We start from the raw sequence: 16,731 nt of genomic DNA on the forward strand, positions 1-16,731 counted from the left end.
ACTAGAGGCTGTTGCACCACCAAATAAGAGGAGTCAGAGCACTAGAGGCTGTGGCACCACCCAGACTAAACACACAAATACACTGAGTGCACAAATACCTTAAGGGAAGAGGAGAGATAGACTTCTCTGCATAGTCTGTCTGCCTCTTCACCCCCTCCATGTTTGGTACTGTCTGTCCACTAGCCACTTGTACCACTGTCTTTATGCCTCACTGTTTGCGTGCTATATTAGCACATTAGCACATATGCATAACCCCCCCTCCATGCCACAGCCGAACTGTGGCCACATTTTCTTAAATAGTTAAATGTATAGATATATAGACTTTACTTTATTTCTGCATTGTTGCACTGTTGACTTACTCATTTGCACTATCACCATGACCACTATCACCATTGCACTACCACCATGACACTCATTCACACAGAGCACCTTAGAGCACCTTACCATACCTTACTATGCACAGAGAATCACAGGCTCAGTCCCTGCCTCAGTCATTGCAAGCGCCTCTGATTTATTAATCACCACTATGTGAATACTGTTTTTAGAATTGATTTAGATTAAGTGTTAGTATAATTTGTATTTTTGTAATTTGTATTTTAGTATATTTTTATATATTGTATTAAGTGTTAGTATAATTTGTATTTTAGTATATTTAGCATATTCTTTATCTTCTACTGTCCTTACTGCTTAGTTGTGTTTTTATATTATATACTTTAATTACTGTTAAAGAATGTGTTTGTGTTGTATGTATGCTGCTGAGACCTTGAATTTCCCCTGGGGATCAATAAAGTATCTATCTATCTATCTATCTAAATACACTCAATGCACAAATAGGCTGAATGCACAAATAGACTGAATGAACAAATAGACTGAATGCACAAATACACTGAATGCACAAATAGACTGAATGGTGCATCATGGTTGTCTGCGTACAGTGTGTGTGTGTGTGTGTGTGACAGTACTGTAGGCATCTAAATATATAACAAAATATAGCACTATAGTATCGTATTGTGGGAATCTTATAGCATTTTGGGACAAAATATAATAATCTTAGAGGAATACTATAGATATTACAGAAATCAATTAGTATTTTGGGACATAATTTAGAAGCACTATATGATTGTACCATAAGAACACCATAGAGGGCAAGGATATTATATGAAATGTATGGGAACTCAATAGAGGGCAAGGATATTATATGAAATGTGTTGGCCGTGCTTCTGTCAGGATGGCCCTGTGAGTGTCTGGTGTGTGTGTGTGTGTGTGTGTGTGTTAGTTGTAAATGTGAGTAGGCTCAGGCTGGCCTGCTGCATCTGCTGCATCTGCTGGGATCCTGCTAATGCGCAGGGCACTCATGAAGCACTAACATGATGCAACACAGAGGGTGATACACCCCCACATGCATGATGCGCTCACACACACACACACACACACACACACACACACACACACACACACACACAAAAGCAGCCTCCTGCACATGCAAAAAATGAAGACAAGACAGCACGCCCCTCCCACACACACTGCACCACTGACCCTGCTGAATGAAACACACACACACACACACACACTCTCACACACACGCTTTCACACACACACACTCACACACATGTCCTACAGAAAGCACAATGCACGGAGGCGGACCTAACACTGCCAATCATGGAATATTAAAATGTGGGTCAAAACCGTGGCAACCCTGTAAGTAACCATGGAGATGCTTCACTGACAGTGTCAACACTTCCTGCTGCAGTGATGAGCATGTGTTCATTTGTACTGTACTGACATCACAGCTGAGCACCAAGACAATAAAAATGACCCCCGTTTACGTCCAGATATCCTGCTTTCAACACACCAGCCAATGAAAATGACCCCCATTTACATCCAGATATCCTGCTTTCAACACACCAGCCAAAGGAATGGGACAGACCTACATTGTGTTGTACTCACTGTGAAATGAAAAAATGAATGTGTGTGTGTGTGTGTGTGTGCACATCTGTACCGACGCCTGCTGCTGGCATTGGACAGTTGAGCATAGTTGAGCTCGATCTCCGAGCGCTCCTTCACAAACTTGGTGTACCTCTCCACAAACTCACCTGATCTGTTTGGCATAGTTGAGCTCGATCTCCAAGCGCTCCTTCACAAACTTGGTGTACCTCTCCACAAACTCACCTGATCTGTTTGGCATAGTTGAGCTCGATCTCCGAGCGCTCCTTCACAAACTTGGTGTACCTCTCCACAAACTCACCTGATCTGTTTGGCATAGTTGAGCTCGATCTCCGAGCGCTCCTTCACAAACTTGGTGTACCTCTCCACAAACTCAATGCCCCACTGGGTGTGCTTCTCCAGGTTATCAAACTGGTCCTGATGATGCAGGGCACAGGCACAGATCAATCAATCAATCAATCAATCAATCAATCAATCAATCAATCAATCAGTTTATTATTCAGAGCCACCACAAAACTGCCCTGCAGCATGGTCCCAATACAGTCAAGACAGAGAAGACATACTAAGTCACTAAATAAAATATTAAAGGGAAAATAATTAAGTTGTAAGTAAAAACAAATATATATATATACACATTTATATAACATTAAAGATAAAATGCCTTCACATTTATGTTACTCAATTTGAACCTAATTAATTAAGCTAGATCACATTTCAATACGGTTCAATTGTATTGTAGCCTGTACGGCCATAATGTAAGACTATGCCTCCAGGCATGACGGAGCTCAACCTGCACAGGAACCTCGATGTCCACCCAAATGCAAACCAGATACAAGTTGCCCCAGGAGGACGGCTTTTGGGTCAGAGATCAGACCAGTTCAACCCAGAGCTGCTCTAGTTTGCCCAACTCCAGTGGCAGAGAGGGTCTGATATCATAGCCACCAGGACAGCAAAGACAGGAGCTATATAGGCCAGTGACATTGTTATAATCATAAAAACAATTTCAATTTAACTACAAAAATGTTCCTGAAATAAACTTCAAATTGAATGTTCATTACTACACCAGAATAGTGTTCAGTCCCCTCACTTCAGCATTGGGATACTCAGCAGGCAAGATAGGCCCTGATGCCTGCCTATGTCTAGCCTATGTCCATAATATCCAACAGCCAATGCAATCAATAGATATTCTCTGCTAGCCTAATGGATATTGTACTAAAGGTAAACACAGCATAACAAGTGAACGCCAGCTGTTACTGTGTGTGTGTGTGTGTGTGTGTGTGTGGTCGTATCTTACTTATATGAAGCTTATAAGGGTCTACCAATCTGATGAAGACATATTATCTGCCCGAGCGACTTTTCAGGGATAATTCTCGTTGGGTTTATTCTCCCGTTTGACAGGTGGCCTGCGGGAGTAAACACTCGCACCCGGTCTGCCCGAGATCCGAGATTACCCAAATAAACAACGACATCAGCACGTGCGTCTAAGAACGTGCTCTTCAACACAATTGGGGAGTTCATCATCCATACTATGATTTGGATACATTTTTATGCAAATTTGATGTATCTTATTTAAAAACACGCAAATAATGGATGTCATAATAACACAGTCCGTGGCGCTTTGCTTGCCCTCGGTTGGTCCTTGTGGTGTGGCGCAGCGCAGAGGCGCAAATAGGGACGTTAGCAAGCAAGCGGTGGCTGGCTGGCTTGCGCCGCTAATGGCTTTGCCAACGATTGTTAGCAGGTAGGGTGTTGGGGGCTTTGCTACTATGGCTAACTGGGCTATAGCTAGCCACCTGCCAGGGGCTGCTAAGGATTCGGATCAATGAGCTCCTCCACGTACGCGCTGAATTTATTTGAATATTTAAACGCATGCCTTTGCAAGAGACAATGACTAATGTTACAACCGCCACTGCGGGTCAAATGCTCATAAAATAAAATCGGACATACCTGGAATATATTGGCTAGTTTGCTGTGTGCAGTAACGGTAAATTGGCTAGCCAGCTAATGGAGATTTGCATACTAGTACCGTTAATCTTGAATCAACATCGACACCTACACACACCATCAATTTAAATCTCTGCGGGGTCCTTATTTTACCGTTCCAGAAACGATGAAGCATTCTATACGTACCCACAGCTCTGTTCCCCAGCTGCAGTTCATGGTTTCACGACCATTCCTCCGTAACGTCAGTAATCCACGATTTGAATCCATGCGTCAAAGGTTGTTGTGGTCGATGTTGCAAAGGTAATATTCTCACTCCTCCACGGTCATGGATGTTCTTTGCCACGGTCTGAAAGTCAGATTTATCTCCGCATTGTACCGGTGCCAAATGGATTCATCGCCTGCCGTCGTGAGAAAGAATAATGGTCCAGCAGTGGACTTGCTGCTCCTCACTGACAGAACACGGCCACACGCTCCGCTCAGCGCAGAAGAAGCGAAGCGGGGAGGCAGAGAGAGAGAGAGAGACGAGGAGACAGAGGATAAGGGAGGTACTATGCTCGCCCGGCGTGAACTGATCAGTCAGATGCAAACGATTAAGCAGAAGAATCCATCTCATGCACCGTCTAACGTCCTAGCGAATTTATGCATAAATAGCACAACATGTTGTTTAGGGTTGCAATTCAAAGCAAGCTGGTTTTCGTGTAAATACTAAGATATAATAATTCCAGTACCTCTAGTCAATACATTATCGACCCTTCCACTAGCAACCTGTGACTTCCTGACAACCTGTAAAATCGCAGTCTGCAAAAATGAGCAACGTTTAAAAAAAGGCTGGTGGCTAATGGGCAAGAAGGCTGTGCTTGGCAAGTCACAGCAGATGACTAACAACACAATCAGCATGTAAGGGTAATTGAATGGTTCACATAAAATCAATTGGTAGAAATGGTGACATCTGGCGGTTCATACATGTCCATACAAGTGGGTGCATCTTGCGATAACTCTGATCACAATTAACCGTGCGTGGATTGCTGTATATAAATAAATATAAATGACAAATAAGTCAATACAAACTTAACATGACCAAACATTTATTAAGAATACATTGTTAACCTTCTAACACTGTTCCGGTCAAAAATGACCGATTTACACATTCCCTGTACCATAAATATGGCATTTTTCATCAGATTGCCTCAAGATCTTATGATATCCTTCACAAAAGGCTTTTGAACACATAGAATTTATTTTGACTACTTTCTTTGAATTTTGAGTGATTTATTCAACGTAGAAACACTTGTTTTGTTTACGGTCAAAAATGACCGCCATAGGAAATTAATGGGAAAGAGTATAATTTTCATCCAGGAGATAAAAGACATCTCCTTACACACACTCCTACAACTTACCGCCAATGTTCCCACACACATGCATGCATGCACACACAGAGGCACACACACCCACACACAAACAGACACACATACAGTACACACACGTACACCCACTCACAGACACACACACACACACAACACACACACACACACAGTACATGTTGTCAGTTCATGTTGTCATGTTGCCACTTGTACGTGTGAACCACCAATGTTCGCACACATAGGCATTCACACACATACAGTAACACACCCACCCACACACACACAAACAGACACACACACACACATGTACACCCACTCACTCACACACACACACACACACACATACACACATAACACACACACACACACACACATACACAAACACACAGTTCATGTTGTCATGTTGCCACCTGTGCATGTGAACCACCAATGTTCGCACACACAGGCATGCACGCACACACAGAAACACCCCCCCCCCACACACACACACACAAACAGACACATACACACACACATGTACACACACACACACACACACACACACACACACACAGTTCCTCTTGTCAGTTCATGTTGTCATGTTGCCACATGTGCAGGAAAACGACCAATGTTTGCACACACATGCATGTACACACACGTAAACACTCACACCCACCCACACACACACACACACACACACACACACACACACACACATTTACACCCACTCTCTCACTCACACACACACACACACAGTTCATGTTGTCAGTTCATGTTGTCATGCACTGTGCATGTGAACCAGTGTTCGCACACATTCACGCACATACAGAAATACACACACCCACACACACATGATGTAGATGTTAATGTTCTCATAAGGGTCTGTTTACAATAATGTTCTATTAAATAATACTTTTTGTCATGGTATTGGTATTTAAGAGCAGTTAAAACTGTCCGGTCAAATTTGACCGCGAACAGTACATTAAGTGGGGTAGCAACGAACAGTGTTTAAAGGTTAACTGAAAATAATCCATCTTCAGGTAGACTCTGTCATGACAAGGAAGCCTTCTCCATCTCCATCTCCCTCAGCCTGGACAGGGTCAGCTGGATCAACATCTTCAGGTCCTGATGAGAGAAGAGTGGTGAACGATGAATGGAGGAAGATGCTATAATGGTCTCACCCCAGGGACAATGCAGCGACATGACAGCTTGCAGACCAGCTCATATAGGCTCAGAGACTACCTTAGCTCTTCTGAAGACACCACCATAGTTCCCCTAGGCTCAGAGACTACCGTAGCTCTTCTGAATAGACACCATAGTTCCCCCAGGCTCAGAGACTACCGTAGTTCTTCTGAATAGACACCATAGTTCCCCTAGGCTCAGAGACTACCGTAGTTCTTCTGAATAGACACCATAGTTCCCCTAGGCTCAGAGACTACCGTAGCTCTTCTGAATAGACGCCACAATAGCTCACCTACAGTAGGGTCAGAGACTACCTTAGCTCTTCTGAATAGACACCACAGTAGCTTACCTAAGCTCAGAGACTACCTTAGCTCTTCTGAATAGACACCATAGTTCACCAAGCTCAGAGACTAGACACCAAATCAGCTCATTGAAGCTCAGAGATGGGCTCCTCTGAGTAGAGACCACAGCACACAGCACAGCTATGAACCAGCTGACTACCGTTACACAGACACTACATTAGCTCTTCTGGGTAGAGACCAGAGACCACACCAGCTCAACGAGGTCCAGAGACCACAACAGCTCAACGAGGTCCAGAGACCACAACAGCTCAACAAGGTCCAGAGACCACAACAGCTCAACGAGGTCCAGAGACCACAAAAGCTCAACAAGGTCCAGAGACCACACCAGCTCAACGAGGTCCAGAGACCACAACAGCTCAACAAGGTCCAGAGACCACACCAGCTCAACGAGGTCCACAGACCACACCAGCTCAACGAGGTCCAGAGACCAGAGACCACAACAGCTCAACGAGGTCCACAGACCACACCAGCTCAACGAGGTCCAGAGACCAGAGACCACAACAGCTCAACGAGGTCCACAAACCACACCAGCTCAAAGAGGTCCAGAAACCAGAGACCACACCAGCTCAACAAGGTCCAGAGACCACACCAGCTCAACGAGGTCCAGAAACTAGAGACCAGGATTCCTACACATTTTGCATTTCAAAATTCCATACTTTTTCCATACTCAAATTTCCAAACTTCTCGGTAGATTTTTCTGACCATATTCTTGACATTGCGGCCACTTCTGGTTTGGGATAACTCGGTGAAAACAAAGATATGGACAACTGAAGTGAACTAAAAAATGACACTTAATATTCGTCCATTTAGCTGGGTCATTTTTAGTTGTATCATAGTTGTATCTTGATGATGGGGACTGACAGTTAAGCTACACAACAGTAGGAATGGTTCATTATGACCTGAGTGAAGTGATTAGTACTGCAAATGCAATATTCTGGAAACACATTTCTTTTTTCCATACTTATCCAGACCTGGAAATTACTAAAATCAAATTCCATACTTTTCCAGGTTTTTCATACTGCGTAGGAACCCTGAGAGACCACACCAGCTCAATGAGGTCCAGAGACCAGAGACCACACCAGCTCAACGAGGTCCAGAGACCAGAGACCACACCAGCTCAACGAGGTCCAGAGACCAGAGACCACACCAGCTCAACGAGGTCCAGAGACTACCTTAGCTCTTTTGAGTAGAGGCCAGAGCTGCTCACCTCATCTGCAGCAGAGTCAGCTTCAATCTGCTTCAGATCCTCCTGAGCACCAACAGAAATCAGCTCTTCCAGCACCTCAGCTGCAAGCAACAGTCAAACAGTCTTTTATGGATTGACCAAATAACTAATAAATTAATAAACGAGGTAATTAATTAAGTAGTAATTAACTATTAACGTGACAGCTAAACTAGAGAAGCTAGGCTTTGTGCTAACAACATAAGTCATGGTGTATTTCCCATAACACACACTGATAGAAATGTATGCTGTTTGCATATTGCAAGTCCTTAAGGATAAAAGTATGAGGGGAATGAAAAACGTATATTATCGTTCTTGTTGTTGTGGTCATTATTGTTATCATATATAGTATTCGTTTTAAGTTTGTGGTTTTGCTGTTTGTACGGACCGTGCTCAGTCATGGCCGCCAGAACTCGGACCATGCAGTGGCTCAGCTGTGGGTCGCTGGGATACTGTCGCCGTGCCTCCCTCATCACGACGATACCACTTCCGCCGCCGGGGGCAACCAGGACACGCAAACATGCTGCCTCTGCAAAAGCACAACCACGTAAGACACAAAATGAAAAGCCTTTAAGATTACGTTAAACATGACCTTTACAAAGCCTTTCACATTACGTTTACAGACCTTACACTGTCAAACAGTACTAAAACATAAAGCTCTCATTAACCTCTCCACTCCTGCCAAGACAAGACAACACTAAAGAGACAGCACTAAACACTAAAGATGCTGCATCCACTGGACCTGGAGGTTTGTATGGTATAAGATTGAACATAATACATAGAGTCCCCACTAATAACAACTAGAGGTTTGTATGGCATCAGATTGTACATAAAACATAGAGTCCCCACTAATAACATAGTCTCCCCACTAATAACATAGAGTTCCCACTAATAACAGAGTCCCACTAATAACATAGAGTCTCCCCACTAATAACATAATAATAATAAGCTTTATTTGTATAGCACCTTTCATACACAGAATGCAGCTCAAAGTGCTTTACATTTGGAGCATGTAACACAATAATTGAGTCAGTCAGTCATTATCAATCACTTTCACATAGTCCCCACTAATAACATAGAGTCCCACTAATAACATAGAGTCCCACTAATAACATAGTCCCTTACCACTAATAACATAGAGTCCCCACAACTGGCAGAGTGTGTCTCTCTTCAGATTGCCCATCAACTGGACATTAAGGTTTTCATGTTTTCATAGAGTACTGAAAATAGGGCTTAATTAAGGTTTTCATAGAGTATTGAAAATAGGGCTGAATTATGGAAAATATTTAATTGCGATTTGATTTGCAATATAATTTTTGAAAGTCAAGCTTCAGTTCAAAATAGCCTTCATTCCTTGACTCTGAAATAGTGGCTTGCTTCACTCGTCTGATTGGGCAAGACCAGCACTACTTCTGAATAGTAGCTTGCTGCACTCGTCTGATTGGGCAAGACCTGCACTACTTCTGAATTGACCTCTGAAGTTCGCCTACAAAAAAGAACCAAAACGGCCATCTTTGCCCATATAAGGAGATCCGGTTGTTAATTGAAGCTCTGGGGTAGCAAAAATCTAAGTGTGCCGCCTTCACGTACCGGAGATCACAGTATCCACTCGAAGGCAGAGGACAAAAGTGTGTTCAGGAAAACGTGTGCATTTCAGACTTTTTCATCCCCGCTTTCATCCAGTTTAACAGGTGTGATAAATCAAAATCCCCATGTTATTTTCCCATAGGAAAAATCGCCAGATACCGGATGTCAAAGATGGCAGCTTTTTTGTAGGCAAACTTCAGTGGTCTATAGTAGCTTGCTTCACTCGTCTGATTGGCCAAGATAAGATGAAGAGGATGTGCTACTCGTTCACTGTACTGCTGCCTGAGGCACTTTCAAGTTTGTTTGTTGAGTCGGCTCAGGCCGGCTGCTGCTCGTCAGTAGGGCGTTTGCACTGTAGGCTGCCTTGGTAGTACATCACCTCTGGTAAACCCCAAACTCATAGTCGCAAGCTGTATAGGTTATGATTACTTGCAGCCTAGTTGTATTAGTGTACATTTAATTTACACTTAAAAAAGCCCTAACTGAAAACACAAGACAGTGTAAAAACCAGCTGAAAACACAAGACAGTGTAGAAACCAACTGAAAACACAAGACAGTGTAGAAACCAGCTGAAAACACAAGACAGTGTAGAAACCGAACAGCCGCTGTGCTCACTGGACACGTGGGTGAGGTTGACCAGTGCCAGGAAGGCGTGCTGCACCAGGGTGGGCTGGCGGGAGTGACCTCTCAGGGCCTGCAGCAGCACCAAGGTCGCGTCCTCAACGTTCTTATCCTCGAACGTCTCTGTGCAGGATGGTGCAGGAAGGACAGAGGATAAAAACACATCGGAATGACACACTCCATACCTTCATCTCACCTAGACTGGGCGCTCAATACGTCAGCTAATAAACCTAAACATTGATCAAGGGTAGCACTCAACAGTACATTTCAAACTTTTTATTCACTCCATGTGAAGGTTAGGGGAACAAGTTAGTTAGCAGTTGCATCTCACCACTTAGCGTTAACCTGTGACCTTGTGGACTAGTTTGTCTATGACCTTGTGGACTAGTTTGTCTATGACCTTCTAGACTAGTTTGCTTCTGCCATAATCAATGAATCTGGCTACATTAAACACATGAGCAACATGAGAGTCCGCCCGTTTACGTGTTGTCAATGTCGCCTCCGCATAAACGCCCACTTCTGCAGGTCAAAGGTCAAATCCTGAGTTCTCACCACGGACAGAGAGGGACAGCAGCGCGGCACACACGGCCTCCATCACCACTCCGTCCTGCGGGTGTGTCTCCGCGGCAACACACACGGCCTCCACACAGCCCCACAGATGCACGCCAGCCGGGGGCTCATCTGCAAGGCAAGGTCAAGGCAAGGTCAAGGCAAGGTCAAAGTAAGGTCAAGGCAAGGTCAAGGCAAGGTCAAGGCAAGGGCAAGGTCAAAGCAAGGTCAAGGCAAGGTCAAAGCAAGGTCAAATCAAGGTCAAGGGAAGGTCAAAGAAAGGTCAAGGCAAGGTCAAAGCAGGGCAGGGTCACCGGTGCAGCACAATGAGATATTCTGGAACAGGTGTGACACAGATCTGGGGTGGTTCCGTCAGATAATCTGTATAAATTGATTCAGTATTTATAATCTGTATAAACTGATTCAGTATTGATAATCTGTATAAATTGATTTAGTATTGATAATCTGTATAAACTGATGTGAATTCAGTATTGATAATCTGTATAAATTGATTCAGTATTTATAATCTGTATAAACCTATTCAGTATTGATAATCTGTATAAAATGATTCAGTATTGATAATCTGTATTGATAATCTGTATAAACTGATGTGAATTTTCATGTCAACAAATAACAGCTAGGAGTTTGTGTACAAGGCAGGGTTAGATAAAAAAGGAGTGTTTTGGTAGAGCTCCCCCCCCCCCCCCCCCCCCCGGTACTGACGTGTTTCCAGAGTTCTCCAGATGCATCTGCAGGTGTGGCAGATGATGGGCTGGTGGTGGGAGAAAGCCTTGAGTGCTCGGACCGCCTGACCTACGCCATTCAGCTCCAGAAACGACCTCGCTGACAGGGCTGCACAAACACACACACACACACACATTCACACGCACAACATATGCTTCCTTCACGCTGGACTGCTCAAAATAAAACATACTTTTGTCACATTGCTGAAAGGAACTTGCTACATAGAATCATATAGATCTGGAATACTATAGATAAACCACATGCACTGCATTTTTATGGCCCATGTATAATAGACAGAGTGGAATACAGTGTAATGTAATGTAACTACAGACAGAGTGGACTACAGTGTAATGTAATGTAACTACAGACAGAGTGGACTACAGTGTAATGTAATGTAACTACAGACAGGTAACTACAGACAGAGTGGACTACAGTGTAATGTAATGTAACTACAGACAGAGTGGACTACAGTGTAATGTAATGTAACTACAAAAATCTCACACTTCAACAACTAGACAAAGCGGGCATCAAGGGAATCCCTTCAAACATTATCACAGAGAGAGAGAGAGGGGGGGGGGTGAAAGAGAGAGAGAGAGAGATAGCTTTCCCTTCAAATATTATCAGAGAGAGAGAGAGAGAAAGAGAGAGGGAGAGAGAGGGAGAGAGAGAGAAGGATAGAGAGGGAGAGAGAGAAATAGAGAGAGGGAGAGAGAGAGAGGGATAGTTTACCATTTAAATATTATCACAGAGAGAGAGAGAAAGAGAGAGGGATAGAGGGAGAGAAAGAGAGAGAGGGAGAAAGAGAGAGAGGGATAGAGAGAGGGAGAGAGAGAGAGAGAGAGAGAGAGAGAGAAATAGAGAGGGATAGTTTACCATTTTCAGATAGGATGAAAAGGAGGCGGAAGGCTTCGGTCAGCAGCTCAGGTTGTCCATCGTGGACGTCCACTGCAGACAGCACACAGGAGATGACGCGGCCGTCATACACACACTGCTTCTGGGCACCACTCTCCTCCCCTGAGAGCAGAACACAGGACACACAGCAGGAGGGTTCAGGAGGACAACAACGGTTAACTAGACCACAACTAGACCACACTGTCCACAAACAACGGTTAACTAGACCACAACTAGACCACACTGTCCACAAACAAGGGTTAACTAGACCACAACTAGACCACACTGTCCACAAACAAGGGTTAACTAGACCACAACTAGACCACACTTCCCACAAACAAGGGTTAACTAGACCACAACTAGACCACACTGTCCACAAACAAGGGTTAACTAGACCACAACTAGACCACACTTCCCACAAACAAGGGTTAACTAGACCACAACTAGACCACACTGTCCACAAACAAGGGTTAACTAGACCACAACTAGACCACACTGTCCACAAACAAGGGTTAACTAGACCACAACTAGACCACACTGTCCACAAACAAGGGTTAACTAGACCACACTGTCCACAAACAAGGGTTAACTAGACCACAACTAGACCACACTGTCCACAAACAAGGGTTAACTAGACCACAACTAGACCACACTTCCCACAAACAAGGGTTAACTAGACCACACTGTCCACAAACAAGGGTTAACTAGACCACAACTAGACCACACTGTCCACAAACAAGGGTTAACTAGACCACACTGTCCACAAACAAGGGTTAACTAGACCACAACTAGACCACACTGTCCACAAACAAGGGTTAACTAGACCACACTGTCCACAAACAAGGGTTAACTAGACCACAACTAGACCACACTTCCCACAAACAAGGGTTAACTAGACCACAACTAGACCACACTTCCCACAAACAAGGGTTAACTAGACCACACTGTCCACAAACAAGGGTTAACTAGACCACAACTAGACCACACTTCCCACAAACAAGGGTTAACTAGACCACACTGTCCACAAACAAGGGTTAACTAGACCACAACTAGACCACAGTTCCCACAAACAAGGGTTAACTAGACCACACTGTCCACAAACAAGGGTTAACTAGACCACACTGTCCACAAACAAGGGTTAACTAGACCACAACTAGACCACACTTCCCACAAACAAGGGTTAACTAGACCACACTGTCCACAAACAAGGGTTAACTAGACCACACTGTCCACAAACAAGGGTTAACTAGACCACAACTAGACCACACTTCCCACAAACAAGGGTTAACTAGACCACACTGTCCACAAACAAGGGTTAACTAGACCACAACTAGACCACACTTCCCACAAACAAGGGTTAACTAGACCACACTGTCCACAAACAAGGGTTAACTAGACCACACTGTCCACAAACAAGGGTTAACTAGACCACAACTAGACCACACTTCCCACAAACAAGGGTTAACTAGACCACAACTATACCACAAACAAGGGTTAACTAGACCACACTTCCCACAAACAAGGGTTAACTAGACCACAACTAGACCACACTGTCCACAAACAAGGGTTAACTAGACCACACAAACAAGGGTTAACTAGACCACACTGTCCACAAACAAGGGTTAACTAGACCACAACTAGACCACACTTCCCACAAACAAGGGTTAACTAGACCACAACTAGACCACACTTCCCACAAACAAGGGTTAACTAGACCACACTGTCCACAAACAAGGGTTAACTAGACCACAACTAGACCACACTTCCCACAAACAAGGGTTAACTAGACCACACTGTCCACAAACAAGGGTTAACTAGACCACAACTAGACCACAGTTCCCACAAACAAGGGTTAACTAGACCACACTGTCCACAAACAAGGGTTAACTAGACCACACTGTCCACAAACAAGGGTTAACTAGACCACAACTAGACCACACTTCCCACAAACAAGGGTTAACTAGACCACACTGTCCACAAACAAGGGTTAACTAGACCACACTGTCCACAAACAAGGGTTAACTAGACCACAACTAGACCACACTTCCCACAAACAAGGGTTAACTAGACCACACTGTCCACAAACAAGGGTTAACTAGACCACAACTAGACCACACTTCCCACAAACAAGGGTTAACTAGACCACACTGTCCACAAACAAGGGTTAACTAGACCACACTGTCCACAAACAAGGGTTAACTAGACCACAACTAGACCACACTTCCCACAAACAAGGGTTTACTAGACCACAACTAGACCACAAACAAGGGTTAACTAGACCACACTTCCCACAAACAAGGGTTAACTAGACCACAACTAGACCACACTTCCCACAAACAAGGGTTAACTAGACCACAACTAGACCACACTTCCCACAAACAAGGGTTAACTAGACCACACTGTCCACAAACAAGGGTTAACTAGACCACAACTAGACCACACTTCCCACAAACAAGGGTTAACTAGACCACACTGTCCACAAACAAGGGTTAACTAGACCACAACTAGACCACACTTCCCACAAACAAGGGTTAACTAGACCACACTGTCCACAAACAAGGGTTAACTAGACCACACTGTCCACAAACAAGGGTTAACTAGACCACAACTAGACCACACTTCCCACAAACAAGGGTTAACTAGACCACAACTAGACCACACTTCCCACAAACAAGGGTTAACTAGACCACAACTAGACCACAAACAAGGGTTAACTAGACCACACTTCCCACAAACAAGGGTTAACTAGACCACAACTAGACCACACTTCCCACAAACAAGGGTTAACTAGACCACAACTAGACCACACTTCCCACAAACAAGGGTTAACTAGACCACACTTCCCACAAACAAGGGTTAACTAGACCACAACTAGACCACAAACAAGGGTTAACTAGACCACACTTCCCACAAACAAGGGTTAACTAGACCACAACTAGACCACACTGTCCACAAACAAGGGTTAACTAGACCACACAAACAAGGGTTAACTAGACCACACTGTCCACAAACAAGGGTTAACTAGACCACAACTAGACCACACTTCCCACAAACAAGGGTTAACTAGACCACAACTAGACCACACTTCCCACAAACAAGGGTTAACTAGACCACACTGTCCACAAACAAGGGTTAACTAGACCACAACTAGACCACACTTCCCACAAACAAGGGTTAACTAGACCACACTGTCCACAAACAAGGGTTAACTAGACCACAACTAGACCACAGTTCCCACAAACAAGGGTTAACTAGACCACACTGTCCACAAACAAGGGTTAACTAGACCACACTGTCCACAAACAAGGGTTAACTAGACCACAACTAGACCACACTTCCCACAAACAAGGGTTAACTAGACCACACTGTCCACAAACAAGGGTTAACTAGACCACAACTAGACCACACTTCCCACAAACAAGGGTTAACTAGACCACAACTAGACCACAAACAAGGGTTAACTAGACCACACTTCCCACAAACAAGGGTTAACTAGACCACAACTAGACCACACTTCCCACAAACAAGGGTTAACTAGACCACAACTAGACCACACTTCCCACAAACAAGGGTTAACTAGACCACAACTAGACCACACTTCCCACAAACAAGGGTTAACTAGACCACACTGTCCACAAACAAGGGTTAACTAGACCACAACTAGACCACACTTCCCACAAACAAGGGTTAACTAGACCACACTGTCCACAAACAAGGGTTAACTAGACCACAACTAGACCACACTTCCCACAAACAAGGGTTAACTAGACCACACTGTCCACAAACAAGGGTTAACTAGACCACACTGTCCACAAACAAGGGTTAACTAGACCACAACTAGACCACACTTCCCACAAACAAGGGTTTACTAGACCACAACTAGACCACAAACAAGGGTTAACTAGACCACACTTCCCACAAACAAGGGTTAACTAGACCACAACTAGACCACACTTCCCACAAACAAGGGTTAACTAGACCACAACTAGACCACACTTCCCACAAACAAGGGTTAACTAGACCACAACTAGACCACACTTCCCACAAACAAGGGTTAACTAGACCACACTGTCCACAAACAAGGGTTAACTAGACCACAACTAGACCACACTTCCCACAAACAAGGGTTAACTAGACCACACTGTCCACAAACAAGGGTTAACTAGACCACAACTAGACCACACTTCCCACAAACAAGGGTTAACTAGACCACACTGTCCACAAACAAGGGTTAACTAGACCACACTGTCCACAAACAAGGGTTAACTAGACCACAACTAGACCACACTTCCCACAAACAAGGGTTAACTAGACCACAACTAGACCACACTTCCCACAAACAAGG

General features: G+C 44.2%; 2 protein-coding genes across 2 annotated transcripts in view; both read right to left on the reverse strand.

Moving 5' to 3' along the window:
• Positions 1-4,155, reverse strand: part of fnbp1a (formin binding protein 1a) — a 70,934-nt gene extending 66,779 nt beyond the window's left edge. Inside the window, exons 1-2 of the mRNA XM_076270305.1 lie at positions 4,075-4,155; positions 2,246-2,361 (exon numbers count right to left, since the gene is read on the reverse strand). Of these exons, the coding sequence (XP_076126420.1) occupies positions 2,246-2,361; positions 4,075-4,155 (197 nt within the window). The remainder of the gene's footprint in view (positions 1-2,245; positions 2,362-4,074) is intronic.
• A 1,963-nt stretch (positions 4,156-6,118) lies between these two features.
• LOC143106424 (serine/threonine kinase-like domain-containing protein STKLD1) overlaps positions 6,119-16,731 on the reverse strand; it is a 28,070-nt gene continuing 17,457 nt past the window's right edge. The window contains exons 7-13 of the mRNA XM_076270697.1: positions 12,369-12,509; positions 11,475-11,603; positions 10,755-10,883; positions 10,197-10,325; positions 8,383-8,523; positions 7,980-8,059; positions 6,119-6,353 (exon numbers count right to left, since the gene is read on the reverse strand). Coding sequence (XP_076126812.1) covers positions 6,279-6,353; positions 7,980-8,059; positions 8,383-8,523; positions 10,197-10,325; positions 10,755-10,883; positions 11,475-11,603; positions 12,369-12,509 — 824 coding nt within the window. The 3' untranslated portion in view covers positions 6,119-6,278. The remainder of the gene's footprint in view (positions 6,354-7,979; positions 8,060-8,382; positions 8,524-10,196; positions 10,326-10,754; positions 10,884-11,474; positions 11,604-12,368; positions 12,510-16,731) is intronic.

This window comes from Alosa pseudoharengus, unplaced genomic scaffold (assembly GCF_046254945.1).
Source record: "Alosa pseudoharengus isolate Yale_2024_CS ecotype anadromous, Long Island Sound unplaced genomic scaffold, YU_APseudo_1.1 YU_APseudo_1.1_scf_6, whole genome shotgun sequence".
Classification (NCBI taxonomy): Eukaryota; Metazoa; Chordata; class Actinopteri; order Clupeiformes; family Clupeidae; genus Alosa; species Alosa pseudoharengus.